This window comes from Bos mutus, chromosome 28 (assembly GCF_027580195.1).
Source record: "Bos mutus isolate GX-2022 chromosome 28, NWIPB_WYAK_1.1, whole genome shotgun sequence".
Classification (NCBI taxonomy): Eukaryota; Metazoa; Chordata; class Mammalia; order Artiodactyla; family Bovidae; genus Bos; species Bos mutus.
In genome coordinates this window covers 16,707,478-16,735,336 of record NC_091644.1, presented here as the reverse complement: position 1 = coordinate 16,735,336, position 27,859 = coordinate 16,707,478, and the positions used below count along the sequence as shown (strand labels likewise).

The 27,859-nt window shown below is 40.3% G+C and overlaps 1 protein-coding gene across 1 annotated transcript; it reads left to right on the top strand.

Moving 5' to 3' along the window:
• The first annotated feature begins 626 nt into the window (after positions 1-626).
• On the top strand, positions 627-27,859 carry OIT3 (oncoprotein induced transcript 3). The gene is made up of 9 exons (XM_005888687.3): positions 627-773; positions 5,137-5,511; positions 6,272-6,379; positions 11,599-11,721; positions 15,612-15,734; positions 17,201-17,361; positions 18,981-19,396; positions 25,375-25,474; positions 26,929-27,859. The coding sequence occupies exons 1-9, from the start codon at positions 713-715 to the stop codon at positions 27,103-27,105; spliced, it is 1,644 nt and encodes a 547-aa protein (XP_005888749.1). The 5' UTR covers positions 627-712; the 3' UTR covers positions 27,106-27,859.

Genomic DNA, 27,859 nt, shown 5'->3' with positions numbered 1-27,859 from the left:
TTAAATTCAGAGAGGAAAGGCTCTGTGAAAACATGAGATACTGCTCCTCAAACACAGCTTACACTTTGTTTCTCTAGTGAGTTTTGATACCAAAGACCATAATAAACCAGACTTGGAAGCCTGCTTTAAGAGAACATTGTCCTCATTCCATACTGATCCCTACTGCTTTTTTGTGTGCTATTATCAACTCCTTGACCATCTGACAAAGACATTTTCTAAAGATCATTTTCCAGAATTAGACTTTATCGCATTTTCATTTAGTATGCTATGCTATGGCTTCAATATCGTGAAATCAATTTCTTAAAGTCACAAAACAAGATTTTGACGTGAGGGGATATCCCTCTTTTAGAGTTCCCTTCTGGATAAGATACTGGAGGCCTCATTGCAGGGAAGTCTTGAAAAAAAAAAAAAAAAACAATAGGAGGATGAGGGATTGTGAGGGTTGTTTTTTTTTTTTTTTTCCCTAAAGAAAAATATCAATAAAATAACTCTTAACAATGTAAAACAGTGCCTCTATCTGGGGTCAAGGCCAGAGCAATGGACACCTTATCCCACTCATCCTCTTCCTCTGATAAAGCCCCAACCAGTACTAAAAAGTCTTTTTCATAAGAGCCTAGAGGCCTTTTTTTTAAGTGCTTGAGAAAGAAGTAGACAAAGGAAAACTGAAATCAAGAGGATTTTCCAGTCTGTCTCTGGTGGCTGGTCCAGAAGGATGCCTCAGCTCCTGCTTCTCGCCTGCCTCCTCATCATAGTAACACGGGTGGCACCCAGGGGTGAGTCTTGCGTCAAGTACTTGGCACAATATTGGTTTTTGTTGGAGGAATTTGCTGTTATGTACAGGTTGTTAAGAGCAAGATTCCAGTATCTTAAATACTGGTTCTAGAATAGTATAAGAAAAGTCATTGATAACCTATGGAGATATGTTTTCAGAGAATTTCATTTCATGTTCCATTTAGCCTCTCACCTGGCATCCAAAATTTCCATGGATCTGCCAAATCCAAACAACTTTCCACGAGCTAAATATTTCTTGGAGTATGTGTAAAAGGGTTCTAACCTCTTCATTTTCTAGGCACTTTTATAGTCCTAACTTTAAGAGCAAAAAAAAAAAAAAAAAGATTTTCAGAGTGGAGGATAGAGTTTTTCCTTTAACAAATACAGGGGACTAACTGTGCCCATAAAGGCACAGATCTGGATAAATCAGACTTCTTAGGTTTGACTTCTTAAAATATGACTTTTGCACTGACTGAGTGAATCTTAAACTCTCTCCCCACCCAGCTTTGGTACAAAACAGGCCAACAAAGCCAAGTTTTCATTACAGTTAGAAACAATTTTCTCTCTCCTTTTCCCATTAGAATTTAAGTTCTAACTAGAAGACAGAGTGAGAAGAGGCTGAGATGAAGAGAACCATACTCCTTGGCATTTTGGGGAAGCTCAGTGTTTAGCTGCCCCTATTTCTTTGGGGTACCTAAGGCCTTGCTCTAGTAGTTTTAAGAATAAACAATTAAAACTAGACTTGAGACAGTAAGGAGACATGGAAAATTTAATGTCATGTGGTCCAGGGGATGGGACCCTGGGACCCTGGGACCGAGAAAGGTATAGGCAAAAACTAAAGAAATCGAAACTGTGGACTTGAGTTAAGCTGTCAACAGTGGTTCATTAATTGTGGCAAAGATAACCATACTAGTGTACGATTATCTCATGAGGGGAAGCTGGGTGCCAGAAGATGTGAACTCTTTATACAGTCTTCTCAACTATTCTCTACATCTAAAACTGGTCTAAAAAATAGTCCTAAAGATAGGTCTGAGCCAAGATTAATCACCCTGTATCTGCTGCCAGTAAGTAACCAAGAGTTGCTTGAGCCAAAGTCGTCCTTCCCTCAACTTCCTCTCTGCTTTCTCCCCACTCTCTTCCCTGGCTTAACTGCCCATTACCTCCTGTACCCTTCCATCAGACGCGTTCTCCCTTCTTAGATCTTTTTTATTTTAATTACCCTGCCCCCCAGCACTTCTAAGACGTTTGACTTCAAGCCATAAAATGGGAAAACTTTAGAGGCTGGGGACTTTTTGAGGTGGGGGTGAGGTTGCCTGAGAGGAGAGAAGTGAGAAAAAAGGAAAAGAAGGGCCAGAGAAGAGGGGAGGTGGGAGGGAAGGAAGCGAAGGGGGAGAGGGAAAGAAGAGAAGGTGGGTTTCCGGCCTAAGAGAGAGAGAGGGCGAAGAATCGGGCGACCAGCCGAGGGGCGGGGCCGGGGGTGCGGACCAGGACCGTCGAGGACTCCTGGTCCCCGGGGATGACAGGGCGGCGATGCTGACATTTGCTGTCCGCTTTGGGCCGCCGAGAGGTGCTGGCCCCTCGTCGCACGGACATCCGCGCCGCTTCCCGGCTCAGGGGATACGGGAGGGGCAGCTGGCCAGGGGGCTGATGCGCGAGAATCCTGGTAAAGGCTGACCGGCTCTTTGCCAGCCAGGCCCCCTGGCTTGAACTTCGAGAGCAATCCACCCGGCTGTTTTCATTTGAGGAGTGTATATATGGGTGTGTGTACATATATCAGCAGTTCAGGACGCAGCATGTACAATATCGAATTCTGGCCTCCACACTGAGTCTGAAAGCAGGAATTAACACCAGTGGCCAGATTATTAAAGGATTGAAGTACTCCCTTAAAAGGGGGGTGAGTGGAATGGGTTTATTTAATGTTAGAAAATATTGCATGAGTAACTTTTAATATATGTTTATTTTACAGAAGATAGTAAATTTCTATTTGTGCCATATATTCCTACAAGAGAAGAAATAAACTTTTAACAAATAGCGCAAGAAATGATAGTTATATTTAAGGAAAAACTTTATAAATCATGAAATAGTTACTGAGGGAGGTTTAGGAATTTCTGTAAAAGCCATTACAAGTTAAGTGCCTAACCATTTCTTGTAAAATTAGAGCCAAGGAGATGAACCAAATATTTCTATGAATATATAATCACCTGTGAAATTGCCCTGGAAACCTTTCTTCATAAGAGAAAACCACAGCTGGGAGAGCAGATGAGGGAACGTCTCCCTTTTCAGAGGGTAGAGAGTCCGTGTGTGGACATTTCTTCCCCTCGAGAGACATCAAACCATGGTCTAGGACACAGCTGGGGTACCTCAGGGACATTTTAAGGAGGGTTGTGCCTTCCATGTGTAACTCTGCAGAAGTTTTTTTTTAGAATATGCAATGTTGTACTTATTTCTTGTCCTTGTTATATTCTCAGCGGGGCACTAGGCTACGCCCTCCTCTACATGTGACTGAAGTTTTGAGAGTAAACTTGAATTGGAAATGTAGCCTGGGAAAATTCAACATATTTTCTTGACAACTTATCAACAAGGCCCATCACATTTAATTATTGTGCAGTATTTACTAAAGCTGAATTTCTTGTCCACAAAGTTTACTAGCCTTGATATGAATTCCCTGCCTACAATGTCAATTAAATCAGCTTCACATGCATTAAGAAGGATAGTATCCTCTGGCTAGGTCTCCTTTCTAGAATATCTTGATTTTATTGTAAGATTCTTTATAAGCAAAATTTGCCTATGTTAATTCAGCATTTTCCTGAAATTGAGAGAGGCAGTGAGAATACTGGAGATATTGCTGTCTTCAGTCATTAAAATGGTTTTGATAAGATACTTGTCTATGTTATTTATGCCTTAAAAATGCATGCTTGAAATGTTGCTGTATTCTAGACAGTGATGCCATGGCTAATTGTGAAGACACGAAGTTCATGATATTTTCAATAAGCTGGTGGAACATGTACCCACATTCACATGGAGACTGCCCTTGCCGCTATACGGTGTATTTCAAAGCATGTGCCAGAGGCCTTTTACTTCTCAGTAGAATAAGTTTACGTATTTATTATCAAGCCAAACTACCTACTAGTACAAAATTCCACCCATAATCGTGCTTATAAATGACCATCTAGTTGGACCATCCAGCCTTTTTCAGAATATCCGAAGATGAAGAGCTTACCACACTGTGATACAGCTTCTCCAATACTGGGCTTCCCAGGTGGCACTCGTGGTAAAGAACCCACCTGCCAATGCAGAAAACATATGAGAAACGCCTGTTCAATCCCTGGGTTGGGAAGATCCCCTGGAGAAGGGCATGGAAATCTACTCCGTGTATTCTTGCCTGGAGAATCCCATGGACAGAGGAGCCTTGCAGTCTACAGTCCACGGGGTCACAAGAGTCAGACACGACTTAGCAATCAAACCACCATTACTGGATAGGTGAACTGAAATGCACTTCCCCATAACAATTTGTTTTGTCATTGTCAGAATACCTAATTCCTCTTTCACAAGCCTTTTCCAGATTTTTTGAAAAGTAATACATAATATGCAGGGTTTTGTTTTGTTTTTTTTCTTTCTCTCCAAATGATAGTTCTCAGCTTCTTCCCCAGTAAATAATTGTTAGGCTCCCTTCTAAATCTGGTCACCATCCTCTGGACATCAGGTTTGTCCATTACTTTCATAAAGTATAGCCTCCAGGTATGAACACAGTACTCAAAATCCAGTCTGACCAGTGCAGTGTTCAGTAAGATTATAACTTCCTTTGGTCTGAACAACAATCCTATCAGAGGAATAGTGGATAAAAGGTTTAGTCCAATGCAAACACAGAGCCTTAAGTAGATTTGAAATAATTTTTCAAATGTAAAAGGCATTTATGAAATATGTTTACATCAACTTGAAGAATCTTAAACAACTGCTTTTAGGGACTTTAGATTACTTCTTTCTTGAAATCTAAGATCAAGAAAGTAAACTCAGGCTATTGCTGCTGCTGCTGCTACTGCTGCTAAGTCGCTTCAGTCGTGTCCAACTCTGTGCGACCCATAGACGGCAGCCCACCAGGCTTCCCGTCCCTAGGATTCTCCAGGCAAGAACACTGGAGTGGGTTGCTATTTCCTCCTCCAGTGCATGAAAGTGAAAAGTGAAAGTGAAGTCGCTCAGTCGTGTCAGACTCTAGCGACCCCATGGACTGCAGCCTATCAGGCTCCCCTGTCCATGGGATTTTCTAGGCAAAAGTACTGGAGTGGGGTGCCATTGCCTTCTCCACAGGCTACTGCCACTGTGACCCAAATCATCAAGGTGCCTCTGAGGTGTCCTTTTCATTCCCAGCCCTAGACCCTTGTTCTGCTTACATCAGTCTGAACGAGCCATGGAGGAACACTGAGCACCAATTCGATGAGTCTCGAGGTTCCCCTCTATGTGACAACAGTGTGGACGGGGAGTGGTACCGCTTCACAGGCATGGCAGGGGATGCTATGCCCACCTTCTGCATACCGGAAAACCACTGCGGAACCCATGCACCTGTCTGGCTCAATGGCAGCCACCCTCTGGAAGGTGATGGCATTGTGCAACGCCAGGCCTGCGCGAGCTTCAACGGAAACTGCTGCCTATGGAACACCACAGTGGAGGTCAAGTCCTGCCCTGGAGGCTACTATGTGTATCGTCTGACCAAGCCCAGCGTCTGCTTTCATGTCTACTGTGGTCGTGAGTACTTCCCTGGGCTCTCTCCCCTCCCCTCAAAGGCCACAGAAATGGCATCAAAGAGAAGAGTGCCATAGGAAATTCTGTGGTGGTAGTATCTCAGCACCTGAAGAACATTGATTTAGGAGCACAGATATCTCTAGCTCATGATTTCTGGGGTCTGCTCTTAAGATTTATGAAAAATTCCCAAGAATAGAAAGGGAAGGGAGCTATGACTTTGATCAGTTTTGTCTTTTATGTAATTTAGTGTGGATTTCCAACCTTTCTGAGCACGGAAGACCCCTTCTTTAGATATATTTCAGACATCCATATGGTAGCATTGTGCTTAGTATCCATTGATATTTTTTAGAAATGATGTATAATGGGAAGAAGCTACTTGAGATCAGTAATACTTTCAAATGAATTTTCATGTTATTAATCCCATCAAAATCTGTATACATTTTAAAAATAGACTGCATAGAAGAGTAGAACATAATACTATTTAATCTACAGCTCATGTTTGGTGAGGTTTTGCAGAAAACACCAGGGTCACCCAGGGGTCTGTGGATCTGAAGTTAGGACTCACGGATCTCAATGACAGAACATGCCCATGGCCCTGGACAGTACCTCTTGCCAGTGGGTTATATAAAGCCAGAACAGTGGGAATTCTCTTGATGTTGATTAGGAATTCATACCCCATGATTGAACTCATGAGGCTTTCTCATGGATGAGAGTGTCCTCTGACCCTCGCCCCTCATGAAAGGTCATCTTTATCCTTCCATAGATTTTTATGACATCTGTGATGACGACTGCCATGGCAGCTGCCTGGGTACCAGTGAGTGCACATGTGCTCCAGGAACCGTGCTCGGCCCCGACAGACAGACATGCTTTGGTAAGAAACTCCTCTTGCAGTAGAAACAGGCTATTAGGGGCAAAAGGACAAATCAAATCAAAAACTCTTCTTGCCTCGCAGCACCACCATCTTTCCACTTTGTGTCTCTGAGCGCTCAGAATGGGGTTTGCCTTTTTAGTTCATAACTAAAGCCTCAAGTCAAATTTATATCATGTACTGGGACAGCCTAGGATTATGCTGTCCAGTCTAGTAGCCACTAGCCATATGTGACTATGAAGCTCTTGAAATGTGGCTTCTGTGACTGGAAAACTGAACTGTAATTTTACATAATTTTAATTTAAAAGCTAATACTTGGAGTATTACTCAGCCATTAAAAAGAATACATTTGAATCAGTTCTAATGAGGTGGATGAAACTGGAGCCTATTATACAGAGTGAAGTAAGCCAGAAGGAAAAACATAAATACAGTATACTAACGCATATATATGGAATTTAGAAAGATGGTAACAATAACCCGATTATGAGACAGCAAAAGAGACACTGATGTATAGAACAGTCTTATGGACTCTGTGGGAGAGGGAGAGGGTGGGAAGATTTGGGAGAATGGCATTGAAACATGTAAAATATCATGTAGGAAACGAGTTGCCAGTCCAGGTTCGATGCACGATGCTGGATGCTTGGGGCTGATGCACTGGGATGGCCCAGAGGGATGGTATGGGGAGGGAGGAGGGAGGAGGGGGAGGGAGGAGGGAGGAGGGTTCGGGATGGGGAACACATGTATACCTGTGATGGATTCATTTTGATATTTGGCAAAACTAATACAATTATGTAAAGTTTAAAAATAAAATAAAATTAAATGGACAAAAAAAAAAAAGCTAATACTTGATTGTCATTGGAAAACTAAAAATACGTGGAACAACTTGAGTGAACTGTAAATTTCATGACTCTGAAGTACAAATCACATATTTCTGATGAAAATTTATCATCCAAATTGAGACAGGCTGTAAGTGTGAAATATACACTGGGTTTTGAAGGCTACTTAAAAGAACATATCTCAAGGATTTTAATACTGATTATATATTAAAATGGAACATTTTAGAAATGCTAGAGTAAATGAAATATGTTATTAAAATTAATTTTACCAATGCCGTTTAACAAAATTTTTAATGTGACTAATAAGAAATTTTATGTGTGGCTTGCTTTGTATTTCTATTGGATAGCTTTGGTCTAAAATTACCTACAGGTATACTCCTATAGCTTCAGTGATATAATTTCGGTTTGTCTGAGTGGCAAGAAAGGGGAGTCAGGTTATTCGTTGGAAATGCAGAGTTGTTTAATTGTATATATGTTTTGTTGTCCACAATTGGGAGAAAATAGAGTTGAAAAACCCAGGATTGAGGTCATCTCTTTTCTGTTTAATGTTATGAAGCTTTTTGTATTCAGATTCAAAGAGATTTAAAACAAGTCTGGAGAGAAAGGGAAGCACTGCCCCACACCTGCCTCCTCCAGAAGAGCAGTAACAAGATCAGAGGGGGATAGGGATCAGGATAAAAGGGCTATCAAAGGGTTCTTATTTTAGAAAAGCTTTTGTTTCTCAGCTTCCCCCCACCCCCACCAACTGTTCTATGGAGCATGGTTAGGCCCTCCCATAACAGTTGTTACGGCTCTTGCATGGTCGATTTTGACTATGTGATTTAATGCAAACGGATTTGGGGTGTAGGAGATGATGGTTCCTACAATCCCCCCAACCTCTCACACTGCACACGCGCGCACACACACACACACACACATCTGTTGGAAAATATTTGGCTTCCTTTTAAGGCAGGGGTTTTTCATTCATTTCTCTGCCTTTATTTTAATATAAATTTTGAATAGGTAATGTATTTAAATAGCTCCCAAATTAAACAGCATGACAGGTATACAGTGAAATGTCTAGCTCTGTGTCCTCCATTTGTTCCATTTCCCCTCCTCCAACTCCACCCCAAGTAAACTCCTACATTATTTACTTATGTATGTTTCCAGGATTTCTTCAGGCAGATATAAAAATAAAAATATACACATTTAATTATTGCTGTTGTTTAAATCAAAGGTCACCAGTTATTCACACCATACGTGTATCTTGTTTAGCAACTTACCTTGGATGTTTCTGCCTATCAGGACACAGGGGAAGCTGCCAGTTTCTACCTGGGGCCTGTCTACTGGTTTCAGGGAGATCATGAATTCCCTGAAATTAGAGGCAAAGCTTTGTGTTAATGTGTATGTGTCAATGTTACTTTAGTTTTTAAAAAATATATAACAATTTTAATTATTTATTATAAATTATGTATTTGGGGGAGGCAGAGAGAAAGTAAAGAAAAATAATATAACAGACCCTCATGTACCCAGATTTATAGCTAAATTTTTCTTCCTTTTTTTTAAATAAAATTTTACAGACACAGATAAAGCCGTCTCATGCCATCTCTTTTACTTCTCTCACCCTCCAGGGGAATTAGTATTTTGAAGTTAGTTATGTCCTTCTGGTCCCTGTTTTCATGCTTTTATTGTTTATGTAATAAATAACAATAACAATATAACATATATAACCAACTATATAGCACTGTTTGTATGTTCTTAAAATTAACATAGTTTTAAGAACCTTAACTCTTCTGTGAGATTTTCTCCACACTTTTTTCATTTTATACCTATAAAAGTGGAATTGCTGGGGCCTTGAGTATCTAAGTTAGGCTGTAACGGACAATTAACTCCCAAATAACAAAGGCTTAAAAAAACAGAAGTGTATTTCTCTCTCCGATAAAAAGAATCAGTCTCAAGGTAAGCAGTCCAGGCTTTGGACAGAGACTGGACCCAAGCACCAGTGTGGCCGTACCCAGGAAGGCTGCCGGCACCCTGTTCATCCACTGTCCAGGCAGTAGGGCCTGATCTTATCAACTGTATTTTTCATTTCTACAGGTTCTGTGTGTATGGTTTCAATTCTGCTTCGTCTTCCTACACATTCTTTTATTTGGTTACTGGCCTCGTATCTGTTTAGTCATTTTTTAAATCCTTGTATTATGTATTTTCTTGGGTTATTCTGTTCTCTATAGTTCAGCGATTACCAATTGTTACCTTATCAGCTTTCTCATAGCAGATCATCTCCGCCTGTGTAGTGTTTTATGGTAAACCATCTTCTATTGTAATTGTTTTTTCTGTGGAACTCCACTCTTATCACCTGGTTTGAAGAAGTTGGGTTTGGTGTTTTTTTTTTTTTTTTTTTTTACTACACAGCAGTGTTTCAGATGCTTTTGTCACAGAAGTTTCACCAATCCAGGTCAAAGTTTATATCAGTTTCTCAGCTTCAAGATCCCCACGAGATGTGGGAATTGTGACTTCATACTTCAACCATGGCAGAGCCAGACTTGGCTTTTACGAAGGCTTTTTTCTCTCTCAGAACCTCAGGCAGAGAGCTCCTTACTGGTTACCGAGCCTCAGAGCAGAGCCCTTCTTATGCCCCTTTCACTACGGGGATGCCTTTTCCAAGGTCCCGGCTTGAGCGCGGTTTCAGTTCCAGCTCATCTTCTCTCAGGGACCCACAGCCGTGCCTTCTGTCATTTAGTGGGTATTTAAATCCCAGTCCCTAGTTTATAGCTTATATCCAACCCATGACAAATTTAGCTCTTCAAGCTCCCCATTTTTTGTTTGTAGAAGGAAGTGGATTGACATTTGTTGCCAACTGTACATTTTTTTATAACAAGAATCATTATCCTTTATCAGATTCTTAAAAAGGATAACAATCATTACTTAAGTACGATATGGAAATATTCCAATGTTTATTTTTTTAAAGGTGGTTTTTCAGTATTTTGAAGTTTTTACTGAATTTGTTACAACATTGTGTTAGTTGCCCAGTAGTGTGGAGAAGGAAATGGCAACCCACTCCAGTGTTCTTGCCTGGAGAATCCCAGGGATGGGGGAGCCTGGTGGGCTTCCGTCTATGGGGTCGCACAGAGTCGGACACGACTGAAGCGACTTAGCAGCAGCAGCAGCAGTGTCTGACTCTTTGCAACCCCATGACCTGTAGTTTGCCAGGTTCCTCCATCCATGGAGTTCTCCAGGGAAGAATATTGGAGTGGGTTGCCATTCCCTTCTCCAGGGGCTCTTCCCAACCCAGGGATTGACACCAGGTCTCCTGCATTGCAGGCAGATTCTTTACCATCTAAGTCACCAGGGAAGCCCTGTTACAATATTGCTTCTGTTTTATATTTTGTTTTTATGGCCACGAGGCACGTGAGATCTTAGTTCCCTGACCAGAGATTGAATCCTCACTGCCTGCAAAGTCTTAACCACTGGACCACCAGGGAAGGCCCTTCCAATAGTTAAAACAGATTTTAAAGGCAGTTGTTTATAACGTTGGGTTGGTCAAAAAGTTAGTTCAGTTAGTAAATAGAGTTCGGTTAGTAAATAGAGTCAATAGAGTTCTTCATGAAAATGAAAAACGTGTCTTTTTTTTACTTAAAACTGAACAAAATTTTTGGCCAACCCAACAGAAGACTGCCTCACTAATAGTATGCATAATACATATATTTTAGAAAACATGAATTTTGCATAGCTAAACAGTTCATAACATTTTGATTCCACTTGTTTGATTTAGTATGAATGGACTGCTAGATTTTTATTTTTTAAAAAAACAGATATGCAACAATCAACAAAGTTTTACTGTATAACCCAGGGAACCATAGTTTATATCTTGTAATAACCTCTAATGGAAAATAATCTCAAAACTAATATATGCGTGTATGTATGACTAAATCACCTTGTTGTGCACCTGAAACGCTGTAAGTCAACTATACTTGAATAAAATATATATATATAAAGGAAGACTGCTTCACAAAAAATCTCACCAGACCTATCCTTTCGCAATGTAAATTTATTTAATGCATTTAAAACACAGTTTGATTTGTAAGTTTCAGGAATTGGAGAAAATGAAACTCGCCAATACAAGCAAATAAGTGAAACCAGATAACAAAGGGAATTTCATTTCCCCAACAGTTTTGCCCTGAGGAGGGAACTGGCAAACAACCAGCTGCCTTCCACTCCAGCAGAGGGCAGAGGGACAAATGACTTGGTTGAGGAGACCAGGTTAATATTATAGAAGTGATTATATTGGAGATGGTTTGTGGAAAGTCTGTGAACAGGATCTGAAAAGATGTAGTGATTCTGCTAAAGGGCTTGGGAAAAGACTGCATGGCTCAGCACTATGTAAATGGTGTGGTTTCTCTTCTACAGATGAAAATGAATGTGAGCAAAACAATGGTGGCTGCAGTGAGATATGTGTAAACCTCAAAAATTCCTATCGCTGTGAGTGTGGGATTGGCCGTGTGCTAAGAAGTGATGGCAAGACATGTGAAGGTGAGATGGGCAAGAAGGGATTCACATCAAGAGCCCCCACTAAGCCACTGGCTGATTTTTTGGACATTTATGAAACTGTCCAGGGTTAGAAGGTTGTCCAGGGTAACAATTTGACTGTGTAAAGAAACCACTCATCAGCACTGAGTATCACTGCAGGATGCTTGTGTTGCAGACAGAATGCAGTGCTGATTTTATCTCCAAGCTTTGGCAGAAGGGAGCTGTTGCATGTTGCAAGAGGCAAAGAGCTGCATTTTTAGTTTGGGATATAAAAATTGGGTATCCCATGTTTCTCAAACTTTAATACACCCACGAATCACCTGGCATCTTGTTAAAATGCAGGTTCTGATTCAGTAGGTCTGGAGTCAGGTGAAGATCCTGCATTTTTAAATAACTTTTAGGTGCTGGCTATGCTGCAGACCCAGGGAGCACATCTGAAGTAGCAAGATAATGAAGGCAGGTGGCAGAACAAATGGTTTATAGCAGTTTCTCAGACTTCCTTGCTGAGAATCACCTGCATGCTTTTAAAGCCCGCCCTTCCCAGGTCTCTCTCCTGGAGACTCCAGTTCAGTGAGGTGGGAGGGGCCTTACAGTTTGTGTTTTTACCAAGTTTCCTACCTGAGTCTTACCATCTTGGAAGTTTGGGAAACTGGATTTTATGAAGTCATTTATTTTACTCATATGCTTTGCATTTATTAGAGATTAACACATGTCTGGAGATAAGTAAACTTACCTGATTTGATAGTAGAAATGCTGTATGGTGGCAGTTTTAGTCACTAAGTCATGTACGACTCTTGGACTGTAGAGTTGGACATGGACTGTAGCCCGCCAGGTCCCTCTGTCCATGGGATTTCCCAGGCAGGAGCACTGGAGCGGGTTGCTATTTCCTCCTCCAGGGGATTTTCCCAACCCAGGGATGGAACCTGGGTCTCCTGCATTGCAGTGGTTTCCTGCATTTCAGGCAGATTCTTTACCAACAGAGTCACCAGGGAAGTCCAGAGATTCTGTATACATTTTGTATAATTAAGTAATAAAAAATAATTTGAAATGTATGTTGAATAACTGAAATGGAAATTGTCTACTATTATGACATGAAGCTTTGACAGTATCCCTTCTCTCAGGCACATTTGCCCTTGCAAATTATCTGAGCTGAAATTTCATAATTTCTATTTTAATAAATCTGAATCTCATGACATTGAGAGTTGAGAGACCAAAAAAAGAAAAAAACTCTGCAGATTATATGAAGAGATAAATGCTGCTGCTTATCATTATTTACAGAGGACAAATGATATGTCCCAGAGGGTAACTGAATGTGTGGCATAATACATTATAACACTGCTTGTGAGTTCACTTTATTCTATCTATATTCAAAATAATAAACTTCTACCCTAAAAGGAAAAATTATGGCTAGTGGTCACAATTTATTTCATGCCACAAAGTTTGCATTATTAACTCAGGGTCCATTAACCAGGATATCAAACTGCTGTCTCTTATAAAAAGGCTAAATGTACTTTAAGCTTTATTGGATAAGGGTAATATCCTGAATCCTCCTTAAATCTTATGTTATACAACCATCTTTGCATATTTGTATATTAATGAAATGTTCCATGAGGAACATTTGTAATTATCTATGAGTATTTTATTGGAAATATTACAGTTAATCCTAATATAATTTTAAAACCTAATAATCATAACTGAAAAGTATTTTAGCAGAAGATAAAGTTTGACTATGAATTACACTTTAGGATTAAGATTCATATTTGAAGCCCTTTTTGGAGTTTTTGGGTTTTTTGTTTTTATGGAAATCCTTACATTTTATTAATAGTCCAAACATATTTGTTTCTTTAGCTAGTCTGTTAGATTAGCATATTTTCTTTTTTAAAATAAAAGGCTCTTTTTAATTTTTAAGTAATTTTTATTGTTTGTTGTATTATGAAAGAGTTATGTTCATAGAAGAAAATACAGAGAAGTAAAAGAAAGATATGGACCCAGAATCCCATTTGCTAGATATATCCATTCTAAACATTTTGGTGTATCCTTGTAAGAGACTTAAAATTCTTCAATCCAAGTAAGAATTTCAGCTTATTTTGTGCGTTGCAGTCTTAGATCTGGAAATATTCTTAATGAACATTTAATCTAACACTTTCATTTTACATTTATTGAAACTGACACCCAGGAAAATTAAATGACTTAAGGAACATCACTTTTAAGAAAAAAATTTCCTATTAATGTTGATTTTAACATTTTATAGCATATTTTATGCTTTCTTCTATATCATTATATATCATTTGCAGCTATTTAAAAAACCTGTACGAATACTTTTATCTTTTTTAACTACAGATTTATAAATAGGTCATAACCTAATTTCTCTTAAATTTTGTGAAGATTAATTCACTGCAAATTTATTCTCTCTCCCTATTTCACAAAAATTGATTCATTCCAACTTAATTAACTGATGTTCCAAAGAACTAATATTTTTATCATTATTGAACTGAGACTTACAGCTATAACTGGAAATTGGCTAATATCTTTCCCTGAACATCTTAAATGAACTGAAAGCCTTCTCCCCCACTTTTTTTTTTTGACCATGCCATGAAGGATCTTAATTCTGACCAGGGATCAAACCTGGACTGTTGAGATTGAGAGCTCAGAGTCCTAACCACTAGACCACCAGAGGATTCCTGAAGGCATTCCCTTTTAAATAGCTTTCCCTTTGAAATCGTGTCCGACTCTTTGCGACCCCATGGGCAGTAGCCTGCACCAGGCTCCTCCGTCCATGGGATTTTCTAGGCAAGAGTACTGGAGTAGGTTGCCATTTCCTTCTCCAGGGAATCTTCCCGACCCAGGGATTGAACCCAGATCTCTCACATTGATAGACACTTTACTGTCTGAGCCACCAGGGACTTTTAAATATTACCTTACCCCTAAAAGAGGGAGCAGCAAACTTTTTCTGCATAGACCGAACAGTGGATATTTAATATGGAATTTGTTGAAACTACTCAACTCTACCCTCGTAGTGAGAAGGCACCCCATAGATAAGAGGGAAATAAATGAGCATGACTGAGTGTGCTAATAAAACTTTATATACAACAGCATATAGCAGCCAGAGTTTGATGATGCATGATCTAGAAGATAGCATCCAGAACCCACAAAGGTCATTATTTTTCCTCTGCTAACTATGACATTATGTGGTAGTTTCTTCATTTTTCAACTGAATATTTTTCCTTTTTTGCCCATTTGATTGAGTATGCTTTTTGAAAATGCAAAACTTTTAAAAAGAAAACTTTAAAAAGCTGCTTCATAAGAGAAGAATGAGAGAGCTCAGTAGAGTGGAATCTCTCAGTGTGCTGTCCAGGTCTCATTTTTATAATGTGCTGTCAACCCAAGAAAAATATCTCCAGTGCTGTTATTCCTAGAGATTCGAGGAGAGGGGCTGGTGACCCAACCATTGGCAATAACTCTGAGTAACTCTGATCCATTTAGCTGCTCTGCTTGAATTTATATTTTGTCAGTTCCTTTTACATCAGTAACAAACATTTCAAAATTGGGTGGACTAAATGTTACAGCAATTAAGAAATGACTTTCCATCTTCCTCTCCAAATTATACTTTATTCATGAGAAAAACAGACAAATCCGGGTTGAAGGGCATTCTACAAAATGACCAGCTTAAATGGTGAGAGCTGTGTTTGTGTTGTAAGATGGCTCTTTGTAGCTCTAACATTTAATCAAAACTTCTTTGTGGACATTCCAGCATGTCTCAGTGACTGAGCTGGGCCCCAGTGATACTATGGTAAGTCAAGTATAATGCCTGATGCAAACCATGAGTCCAAGAACCAGAATTCTTGGGGAAGAGGGCTATAAGATTCTTCCTTTTTCTTTTGGTTTTATTGCAGACATTGAAGGATGCCACAATAACAATGGTGGCTGCAGCCATTCTTGCCTTACATCTGAGAGAGGCTATCGGTGTGAATGTCCCCGGGGCTTGGTGCTGTCTGAGGATAACCACACTTGCCAAGGTACTACATGCTTAGCCTCTGCTCTGACTTCTGCCCCAAATTTCCCTGTCTTCCTCACCTAAGTGTGTCAAGATTCTCATCTTTTACAATACCAGCTCTTTCAGCAGTGTGTGTTCACTCTGGAATCATTCAAAAATTGCAGTTAAAAAAAGGTAACATAAAATTTACCATCTAAACCAGTGTTAAGTGCATAGTTCAGTAGTGTTAAGTATATTCACATTTTTGTGCAGCAAATCTTCAGAACTTTTTCATCTTGCACATCTAAAACTCTGTACCCGTTAAAAACAGCTACCCCTCCCTCCTTCCTCCCTGCAGCCCCTGGCAACCACCATCCTACTTTCAGTTTCCAGGAAGCCAGCTATTTTAGGTGCGTGATATATGTGGATTCCTACAAGTTGTCATTTTGTGATTGACTTAATTTCACTTAGTAAATTGTCCACAAGTTTCACGCATGTAGCGTATGACAGGATTTCTTCCCTTTGTAAAGCTATTCCACTGCGTGTGTACACATTTTATTTATCCACTCATCCATCGATGGACATTTGGATTGCTTCCTCCTCCTGGCTATTGTCAATAATGCTGCTATGAATATGTGTATGCAAATATCTCTTTGAGATCCTGTTTTCAGTGCTTTGGGATCTATACTCAGAAATGGATTGCTGGAACATGTGGTTTCCTTTGCTTTTTACTTTTGATTTTATTTACCCTGATTTCTGTTATTAGTTGAATAACTAATATTCAATACTTAATTTAGATGGAGTTCCTCTTTTCTAACAGATCATTGTTTTTCTGGGAATCTAGTTATTTATGTCCAGAATATCAATTTATTCATCCAGCAAATATTTAATAAGCACCTATCTGTGATTTCTTAATGCTAAGTCATTGCTATTATGTGCCCTCATACACTGATACTGCCCTCATGTTTTGTCTGACAGTACTCAGAAGTACTTATTTTAGGACATTTGTACAGTCTTGAGACGAGAATGCTTAAGAAAAGCAATCTTTTTATATTAAATTAAAGTGGGATTTATAGTCACAGTTTATGGTTTACTGAGCCATGCAAGAATGATTTGGAATTCTTCCCCAAGTGCACTAATGCCGTTTTTATTACCACTGTTTTATGGGGCAATAATTAATGGTGAAGTCAAAGCAGTAACATTATGTAATTTAAGCCCATATCAAAGCAGTACTTTTCCTATATTGCCGATAAATTGTGTTTCTGCTAAAAGTTCATTTTTAAGTGTTTTGATACATGGAGTTATGCTAGACACGCTTTGAAATGTTTGTTAACTTGAAACTTCAGAACAATATTTCTTCATTTGGGAAATAATACAGTATTTGATGAGCATTATTTGACCACAAAAAAGCTCAAAGTGCAAGAGGGAGAAGTTGTTTCTCCTAGTTGTCTCTTTCCCCTTCTCCCAGTTCCGCTTTCCTGGTTCTAACAGCATCCCCTGTCCCCACAGTTCCTGTATTCTGCAAGTCGAACACCATCGAAGTGAGCATCCCCAGGGACCTGGTTGGCGGTCTGGAGCTCTTCCTGACCAACACCTCCTGCCGAGGCGTGTCCAATGGCACCCATGTGAACATCCTCTTCTCCCTCAAGACGTGTGGCACAGTGGTTGATGTAGGTTCTTCCTGGAGGACTCTTGGGGCATGACCAAATCTAGTTATTTGGGAATTGGTTGATGAAGGTGTGCGTTGTGGCTTGTGTCATAGATGACATATTTCCGCATAAAAGACTGGCGCTCAAAAATTCATATGCTGTTCATTTAACAAATGTGTTATTGAGCATCTGTGCTGTGCTGTGATCCTGACCCTGGGAAGACAGCAAGTTAAAAAGAATTCTGCTCTGTCAGTTCTCAAATAGTATTGAATACCATCTCTCCAATATGCACAGACATTTTCCTGAGTGCGTCAGCACCAGTACGAGGGGGCCTACTGTGTCTCCTCTGACCAATTATTTTACTTGAAGAAAAAATGATTAATTCATGAGGTAACAAATGAGTCCAAGGATTGAACCAGGTAGAGGTAAAAGATTTGTTCTTCCTTCCAAGAATCTGTGCACAGCCCTGTGCTGGGGAGGCTGCAGGATATGTGAAATACATGCAAAATAAGATCCCTGACTTTTAGGAACATACATGGTTCCTAAAAGACAACACACATAAAAAATATGAGTCAGGGATACAGTTGACGGTGGTATAGGAGGCCAGAAAGGGACAAACCCTGGAGTAGTCATGACAAGTGAGACTTGATTTGGGGTGGAAGCATATGCCTGGTTTATACAGGCAGAGAGGTGGAGAAAGGGCATTTCAGATGAGAAACAAGTGATCAAGTCTCAGCGATGGGAATTCTTGAGGCTTATGCTAAGTGAATGGGCTACATAACCTGGCTGGCAAGGAATGAATAATGGAAAGGAAACTGGAAAAGTGGGTGGAGAGAGACTGTGCTTTCAAAGATCTGCTTTGTGTGCTGGGGTGAGACGTTTGGCTTTTCCCCATAGGAATGGGATGAAGCAGGCACTGTTATGATGAAATCAGAAGTGGACAAAATGAATAGAAAAAAGAGGACCTAGACCCAGGAGATTGGTGTAGAGGCCCTTGCAATCAAATAAACAAGTATTTATTTATGGAAACAAACAGAGAAAAATCAGAGAGCTAATTAGACTTGGGATGAGACGTTGGGGAGATATTTGAGAAGGACCCACTTTAGGCAAATTGTGTTTTGTCATATCTGTGGATAATCAAATAGAAGTGCCCTGCAATGAGCCAGGGGTTCTTGGTACACAGGAGAGCAGACAAGGCTAGAGATGAAGAACTGAAAATCATCTGAGTAAATGCGATAGCTGAAGCCCACATGCAGATGAGCTCAGCCCAAGGTCATGCTGCTGCACAATCACCAAGTCTAGGATTCCCGAAAAAATATAATATACAGAGGCTGTTCTTTTCTAAACTATCAGAGCTTTGAATTTGCTGATTCTGCATAGCTCAGGTTTTTATGACTAATAACTCCAAAGGAATGTGTGGGTTGACCATGAAGTGGTATATAAAACTCTTAACAGTCAAAACATGTTAGTAAAAAGAGGAGAAGCGATTTTTTTTTTTTTAATTTCAGGTTTTAGCAACTGAATCCCTCATGTGTTTTGACGTAAAGAGAAATTTGGAGAATGTTATGATGGGCAGCAGGTAGGGTGCTCTGTAGAAATAAACAGAGACTCTTTCCTCTCCTGGCTCTGGCCTGGCTCAGGTGGTGAACGACAAGATCGTGGCTAGCAACCTGGTGACAGGTCTACCCAAGCAGACCCCAGGGAGCAGCGGCGACATCATCATTCGAACCAGCAAACTGCTGATTCCCGTGACCTGTGAGTTTCCACGCCTGTACACCATTTCCGAAGGCTACGTTCCCAACCTTCGCAACACCCCGCTGGAAATCATGAGCCGCAGTCACGGAATCTTCCCATTCACTCTGGAGATCTTCAAGGACCATGAGTTCGAAGAGCCTTACCGGGAAGCCCTGCCTACTCTCAAGCTGCGAGATTCCCTCTACTTTGGTATTGAGCCCCTGGTGCACGTGAATGGCTTAGAAAGCCTGGTGGAGAGCTGCTTTGCCACCCCCACATCCAAGATCGACGAGATCATGAAGTACTACATCATCCAGGATGGGTAAGTAGGCTTCTTGAATGATGGATTAGCCTTAGTTCTCATTCGGGTCTTCCCTGGTGGCTCAGATGGTAAAGAATCTGCCTGCAGCATAGGAGCTTTCACATTTGATCTCTGGACACAATAGCAACTTCAATCATTTCATAAAACCAAGCAGCACTCTTGCTTGCTCTTAATTAGTTCAGAAACCACTTGTGCACATTTTCGTGGTAAAAACCGGTGAGGAAGAGCAGAGTCCAGAATGACTCCAAGGGGTCTAACTTGTTATGACTGACTAGATGTCCTTAACCAAGATGAAAGGACATAGGTTGAAAAGCAGATTTGCTATAAAAATACTGAATATGATAATTCCAAATAATAATATTCTAATATAAATGCCTGGGCTTCCCTGGTGGCTCAATGGTAAAGAGTCTGCCTGCCAATGCAGGGAACATAGATTGGATCCCTGGTCTGGGAAGATCCCCTGGAGAAGGAAATGGCAACCCAATCCAGCATTCTTGCCTGGGAAATCCCATGGACAGAGGAGTCTGGCAGGCTACAGTCCACGGGATCTCAAAGAGTCAGATACAACTTAGCAACTGAACAACAAACAGAAACAAATTGTAAATACCCACAGGATACTTAAGAGAATTTCAGTGGCAGTTGGAAATGCATGTCAGTTAGACCCAGAAACAGTAGAGACAAATAACAGAGGATTACCCCTGTTTATAGTTGAAACTATAGGATTGATTGGGGCTTCCCAGGTGCCACTAATGGTAAAGAACCTGCCTTGCCAATGCATGAAGCATAAGAGAAGGGCTCAATCCCTGGGTAAGGAAGATCCCCTAGAAAAGGGCATGGCAACCCACTCCAGTATTCTTGCCTGGAGAATCCCATGGAACCTGGCAGGCTACAGTCCATTGGGTCACACAGTTGGACACAACTGAAGCAACTTAATATATATACATGATTGATTAACCTGGTCAGAGAGATTGTAGAGCATGGGTGGCATGGTTGTTGTTGTTCAGTCTTTAAGCCGTGTCTGATTCTTTGCGACCCCATGAACTGCAGCACTCCAGGCTTCCCTGTTTGCTCAAACTCATGTCCATTGAGTCAATGATGCCATCCAACCATCTCATCCTCTGTCGCCCCCTTCTCTTGCCCTCAACCTTTCCCAGCATCACGGTCTTTTCCAATGAGTAGGCTCTTCGCATAAGGGTGGCAGATTGGGAATGAGAAATGCAAGAGGATAAGGAAGTGGAAGCAGCAAATGCAGACCCCTCTTTTAAGAAGTTTGGTCATGAAGGAGAGAGATGAAATAATTGGTTGGTTTTAGGAGAGGAGAGATCAAGTGAACTTTGTTTGTTTGCTTGTTTTATACAAAGGAGAGTTCTGTATTTGTTGAGGTTGTTGGATTGAGAACTTTGCATGTGTTGTTGTATCATTAAAAGCCTAACAGTTACCACATCTACTGCTTACATTGCCAGGAAAATTACACTCACATCCCAAATTCATAACTGTATCTCATCAGTTCCTTCCTCATCCTCAATGTCAGATGGGACATATCTCTAGCAGGTCAGGACCTGCCGCTTAAGAAAAGGGAAATGGCCTAGTGAAGAGCACCACAGATGTGCCCTGGTTCATGCCCTTTGCTAATTACCCTGATAGACTCTGAAATTTCTCCTTTGCTTTTAACCCCCTGGATCTCTCACCACAGGTGACCTTTCCCTGCTACTATCCATTTCCTGCACAGTGATTTTAAACTTTTGATACACATTAGGATCAACTGCAAAGCCTTTCTAAAAGTAGCAATATCCCAACCCGTTCTCTACTCTTACTGCCTTATTTCCAGCCCTCATTATCTTTCACCTGGACAGATGAAAGCTTCCAAACACAGCCTCCTACATCCCAGCTCTCAAGTCTCATCTCCACAGAGCCCTGGGTATCCAGTCAAAAGAAAAACAAATTATATATATAGTCAGATTCCTGTTGAAAACATACTGATGGCTCTTGACTTCTTTGGTTGGTAAATTTAGCTGTTTACTAGCAGGAGTACCTCTAGCTTCAGATTCCTGTAGCCTCCTTAGCTTGTTTTCACAATCTGGAAAAGGCATCTGAGCTGCTTTGGATGGCTAGAGGCAGGTCTCATAGGAGACGGCAGGCCTTTGGGTTTCTTGCCGTCTTAAAGTGATCTCCACAAAGTTTTAAAATGAAACATAGAAGCATCAATTTTTATTTCTTTTCTTTTTCAGTCACATAATTAGTGCTAAGTAGATTTGGGGATGGATTTACTTTGTTGGGGGTGATTACTTTTAAATTTTCTACAGGTTTATTGCAGTGCTGTTTGTATACAATAAATATGCTATTCAAAGTATACAGCTTGGGGAATTCCCTTGAGGTCCAGTAGTTAGGACTCTACGCTTCCACTTCAGGGAGCCGGGTTCGATCCCTAGTCAGGGAACTAAGCTGCCCCGTGTGGCCAAAAGATTAAGTGTACAATTTGGTAAGTTCTGATGTCTACACACTGGTGAAGCTATCGCTACAATCAAGGCAGTGAATATTTCTCTTACCACAAGTTTTCTCCTGCCCCTTGCATTTACTTTTGCAAACATATAGTCTTAACTGGGAAAGTTGCTGGGAAAACATGTAACCCAGACCCTCAGTTAGGATTCTATGCTTATATTTTATACAGTTCTAAGAAGATGTGCTATTTAATTTTCCAGCCTTTAGCACACACAAAAACAATGCTATGGAAGATATTAAAATTGTTCAAAAGCATAAGCAGAACTCAAAAACACAGCTATGTGGACCTGTTTCCACTATACATGGGCAAATAGTTTCATCTCTAGTGCAATACTGGATAGTACAGTATTAGCTAAGAGCAGTAATGGTGCATTTGAGATACTCCCTCAAGAAAAAATCCAGCTCTCAGTTTGGCTTGCTGTGCCTCACCCTCTGACCTCTACCTTCTCCGGTTTCTGCTCCTGCCAAAGAGAACTATGGGCATTTCACAGTTTCTGTTGCTCCTTACACTCTCCTGATTCTGCAGCTGCCATTTCCACTGCCTGAAATCTTCTTTCCTTTTTCTTCCTGTCTGATTCTTACTGGTCCTTTGAGACACATTGGGACTTTTTTTTCCCTCCATGAAGCTGTCCCTGATTGTTCTAACCAGAACTAGAAATCTTCCTTTCATCGTCCTCAATGCCTTGCCTACATACAGTAAAGCTCATTAACTATTTATCTAATGAACTATTGAATGAATGTTTTCATAATACTAATTTGGGACTAGTTCAGAGTCCTAAAATAAACATAATGCTGTTTACTTATATTTGTAAATTGGTTGATTATTCATTGTCCTCAGCTTGAATTTAAATCAGGCTGGTTTCCCCTGATATTTAACACATCTGATTTGCTTCCCTCTAGTTTTAGTTGGCATATCGTCTGAGAATGCAAAGAAATTTAATGCAAGCCTAAGCAAAGTAGAATTAGAAAGTTTATCTCCAGAAAAAGAAACGTTGAATTCCAAAATCCGCTATTGGACAACTTTTGGGTAATCAGTTATTTGAACTTACCCTGTACCGTTTGCTGTTACTTTCTTTTAGCACATGAACTTGGAGTTGATGAACTAGAATTGTCTAATCCCAGCAAACACCAAATCAAGAGCCAGAGTTTGTCTTGGGTTCTATTCTGTAATGTGTTACCCTACAACAACTCTTTCTGTCACATTTTCTCTTTAAAAAATAGTATTTTTTTTACTATTCAGCCACAGAAAAGAATGAAATAATGCCATTTGCAGCAACCTGGATGGACCTAGAGATTATCACACAAAGTGATGTAAGTCGGGCAGAGAAAAACAAATGCCAGATGATATCACTTATATGTAGAATCTAAAATATGACACAAAGGAACTTATTTACAAAACAGAAGCAGACACACAGAAAACAAACCAATGGTTCCTGAAGGGGAAGTTTGGATTTGGGGAAGGGATAAAGCAGGAGTTTGGGATGAACAGATACACACTATATAAAACAAACAACAAGGGCCTGCTGTATAGCAAAGGGCCTCCAATGCAGCAGACTCAGGACACGTGGGTTTGATCCCTGGGTTGGAAAGATCCCTTGGAGGAAGAAATGGCAACCCACTCTAGTATTCTTGCCTGGAAAATTCCAGGGACAGAGGAGCCTGGTGGGCTACAGTCCATGGGGTTGCAAAGAGTCAGACACGACTAAGCATACACACACACTATAGCACAGGGAATTATAGTCACTATCTGGTACTAACCTGTAGTGGAAGAGAATATGAAAAAGAACATATATGTGTATACCGAAATCACTTTGCTGTACATCAGAAATTAACATCGTAAATCACCTATACTTCAATTTTTAAAAAATAGTATTTTAGGTAAAGATAAATGGAAAATGCTGAGGCAGTTACTGGACTTTTAAGTTCCCTGACATCACAGACCATGTTGTTCATCTCTAACTCCTCTGCAGCACCCAGCAGAGTATGTCACACAGATTAGATATGCAATAGGTAGTTGAGAACATAATCAGAAATGGCATAGATTCATTTACCCTCAGGAAAATGACAATGTGTACATAAATATAATAAATAACAGAAACCACATTATATTTCTAGATCCTCTTCAGTTTAAGGGAATAAGGTACCAGTGGTAATACAAGTCAAGGTGTCGTATTTTTAAATAATTTTATTGGATTTTTTGACTGCCCTGAAACAGCAATTAGCAATAAACTAGAAAGTGTTCTGTAAATATGTGGAGTAAGTATCCAGTTTTATAGGTGTTTATATCTGATCCCACTTTTTTACTGCCTGATAGAAACAATGAAGCATCCACATCCATGAAAAGGAAATAGGTAAAAGTTCCTTTTGAATTCAGAATGGATCTGCCATACGTCAACCTGAATCCGCCACGGGTGTACACGTGTTCCCAATCCTGAACCCCTCTCCCACCTCCCTCCACAATATATGTATGAGCCCCGGCCTTTAGGAAAAATGGTTCATCTATTTTAATCCTTGGGCTCAAAGTGGAGAATCAAGAACCCCTCTTTTTCCCCCAGCTAACCCTGAGGTGAGCCTAGGAGTTTCACTTCAAGTGGTAGACCTGAGATTAAAATCTCAAAGCCTATCAAATTAAAATTTGGCATTAAATCTGTGAAAAGAGGTATTAAAACATGTTGGAAGTAAATTATTTTCCCCCAATAGGTCTAGTTATTATCTAAGAAACTGACATCTTTATGCAGCTCCTTGTTGTACAAATTGGGGTTTGCTCACCTTTGGATCCCCTTCAGGGGTGAGTATCTGTTAGGTGTCTGATAAATATAGTGAAATTTCATTCAAGAAAAGCCTTCTCAAATCAGTAATAAAGTACATGAATGCAGAATTTCTGCTGCTGCGTCACTTTAGTCGTGTCCGACTCTGTGCGACCCCATAGACGGCAGCCCACCAGGCTTCCTGTCCCTGGGATTCTCCAGGCAAGAACACTGGAGTGGGTTGCCATTTCCTTCTCCATTGCATGAAAGTGAAAAGTGAAAGTGAAGTTGCTCAGTCGTGTCCGACTCTAGTGACCCCATGGACTGCAGCCTACCAGGCTCCTCCGTCCATGGGATTTTCCAGGCAAAATTACTGGAGTGGGGTGCCATTAAAGCCTTAAAAAGATACCCCAATATCGAAAGATATCTTTATAATAAATGTTGTTGCTGTTACTAATACTTCTATATATTGACTTAACAGGAGGTCCTGGTGCACAGTTTGTGGGTACAGTGAATGAGAGATGGGACAGAGAGCGTTAATGAGCAGAGCTGTGTCTGAGATGCCTTCACAGGGAAGGGATTTCATTTTTCCTTCATTCTCAAAAATCTTGAGTGCAGCCCAACCTCCTCCACCCCGTTTGGCTCTCCTTGGACCAAACACGTTGGACTGGATTGTTTTTCCACCTCTGTTTAAGAAATCAAGTCTTACGTGCTGTCCTGCCCTGCTTCCAGCTGTGTTTCAGATGACTCAGTGAAGCAGTACACATCCCGGGATCACCTCGCAAAGCACTTTCAGGTCCCCGTCTTCAAGTTTGTGGGCAAAGACCACAAGGTGAGCCGAACACCTTTACCTTACAGAGCTGCCTGCCCTCTCCCTCCATGAACCTGAGCCTTCCTACTGTCCCAATTGGTTCACATTCTAAAGCCTACCATTGGGATCTGCGTGACCTTATGAAAAATACTATAAAACTGGCCATCTAGAATCTTACCACCTCCGTGAATGTCAGAATCATCTGCCCCCTCCCAATAAATTAACTAGGCTTGTTCAAAGAAAATATGATGTGATTATAATACAAAACCCTTGTGAGCAGGTGTGATTGAAAAAGCCTGTGTAGTGGTCACATGGCAAACTATATGGAGAGAATATTTGCAAAAAAGACAAATAGTGAAATGTTCAGTGAAAACAGTATTTCACTGTTTTACATGCCAATTCAAATAATTATAAGACTATTTTATACATATGAAATTTTTAAAAATTATAAATCCCAACTTTCAAGGCTATAGGGAGATGTGTATAGTAGCAATATAAGTTGATATACCTTCTAGAAAGTTGTGTAATAATCTGACAATTAATTAATAATCTGACAATGTGTAATAACCATAAAATTATCAGTCTAAAAATTTCAATTCTGACAGCTTCTCAGAAACAAAAATAAAAACATGGTTTGTTGAATGTGCTTATAGAGTACTGTTATGAGAGAGGCATTAAACCAGTGCATCAATTAATGCAATATTAAGCAGTTAATGTACAATGAAATATAGAAAAAGGAGATATGAAAAAACTCTTGTCATAAAAAATTTAAATGCAAATTGAATATGAAACAGTTTTTTAATGTATATAAGTAAATAGAGGTTATAAGAGGCCATATATTGATATACTGTGTTAAGGTGGAAGGTTTTTTATTTTAGTAGAATTGTTGAAACAACTTAAACAAAGGAAAGTTTGAGGTCAACAGTTTTTTCCATATCGCGTCTAAGTGTATTCATGTGCTGTCCAGCTTCATCATTGTTCGGAAATAACTGCTAACCATGATGGCTAACCCTGACCTTCCTCTTCAACTCGGCAGCATGCACTGGGAAGTTACTTATAGGAAGAAGCTTGGAGAAAGAACTTGTTACTTTACACAGATGTGGATGGGACCCCATGTTATGCCCAGACCTTGATGTGATGAATCAAGATATTAATGTTATTAGACGTTGTCCTCCCAAGGTTCTCTTGTGTCCAGGCACGGAGGCAGAAGTTGTGGATGTCAGGTTTTAAATCACCCATGTGATTGAGTATGTTTGCCACATTGCTAAATGTGTGAATCTGGACAAGATCCTTAACCTTCTTAGTTTCCTGATCTGTAAAATTGGGATGACATCTGTCTCAAAGGGCAGTTGTTTAGATGAAATGAGATAAAACATATGAAGTATTTGGTAGTGTCTGGCTTCTAGTAGGCACCCCCCCCTCAAACTGGCAGCTGTCTTCACTGTTTTTGTTCTTTATCATTGTGATCTTTCCAGGAAGTGTTCCTGCACTGCCGGGTCCTGGTCTGCGGGATGCTAGACGAGCGTTCTCGCTGCGCTCAGGGCTGCCACCGGCGGGTGCGTCGTGAGGCTTCTATTGAAGGAGAGGACGCCAGTGGTCCACGGAGCCAGATGCTGACAGGCGGGCCAATCAGCATCGACTGGGAGGACTAGGACAACCCACCACCCGCGTCCTCCTGCAGGCTGCCTGTCTCTATGGAATTCTCCCCTTGTCTTCTGAGAACATCAGTTGACACTCTAGAACACCATGCTGCTTTAAACCTTACACTTTGGGTTTAGACAAACCCCCCAGAACCGACTCACTCTGACTCCAGCCACTGGGTCAGGAAAAGTCACCTCACTGCTGACCAGCCTATTCCAGATGGAGCTTCATCCTCCTAAAGTGGAAAGCTGTGCCATGCACCCCAAAAACAGCTCACCCCCATGCTCCCCCATTTCTTTCCTGCAATAAAACACCTAGAGTAGGACACGGTAGCACCACCACTAAAATCAGAAGTTGGGTATATTATTCCAAATTAGGAATTTAAAAAATGAAATAGTGGCTTGAAATTATGGCTTAAATACACACTGACTCCTTAAATATGTAAATAATAATTATACCCTAAAATTTCCATTCAAATACAGAATAGTTATAGGGGATTTGGAAGTCTGTCACTGTAAGTATGTACTAAAAATAAACTATTTGGATTTTCTCCTGCATAATATTTTCCTCTGGGGTTTTTATGTTGTCTTAAGTAAACTATTTTCAATTAATAAATGTTTATAATTCATTAACATGCATTTAAGTGGTTCAGTGACTGAACAGTAGACAAAATTAAAATATGGTAACATATGCCCTGTTATTTGGCATTCTGTGCCCTCAGACTGACAACAGAAAAAGCTATAAAGCTACACCACACTCTATTTT

Excerpts from the sequence above, each read along its gene's own strand:
- OIT3 (XM_005888687.3), top strand. The coding sequence starts at position 713 with ATGCCTCAGCTCCTGCTTCTCGCCTGCCTCCTCATCATAGTAACACGG. Across the intron at positions 17,362-18,980 it reads CGTGTGGCACAGTGGTTGAT|GTGGTGAACGACAAGATCGT; the intron begins GTAGGTTCTTCC and ends GGCCTGGCTCAG. Across the intron at positions 19,397-25,374 it reads TACTACATCATCCAGGATGG|CTGTGTTTCAGATGACTCAG; the intron begins GTAAGTAGGCTT and ends CCCTGCTTCCAG.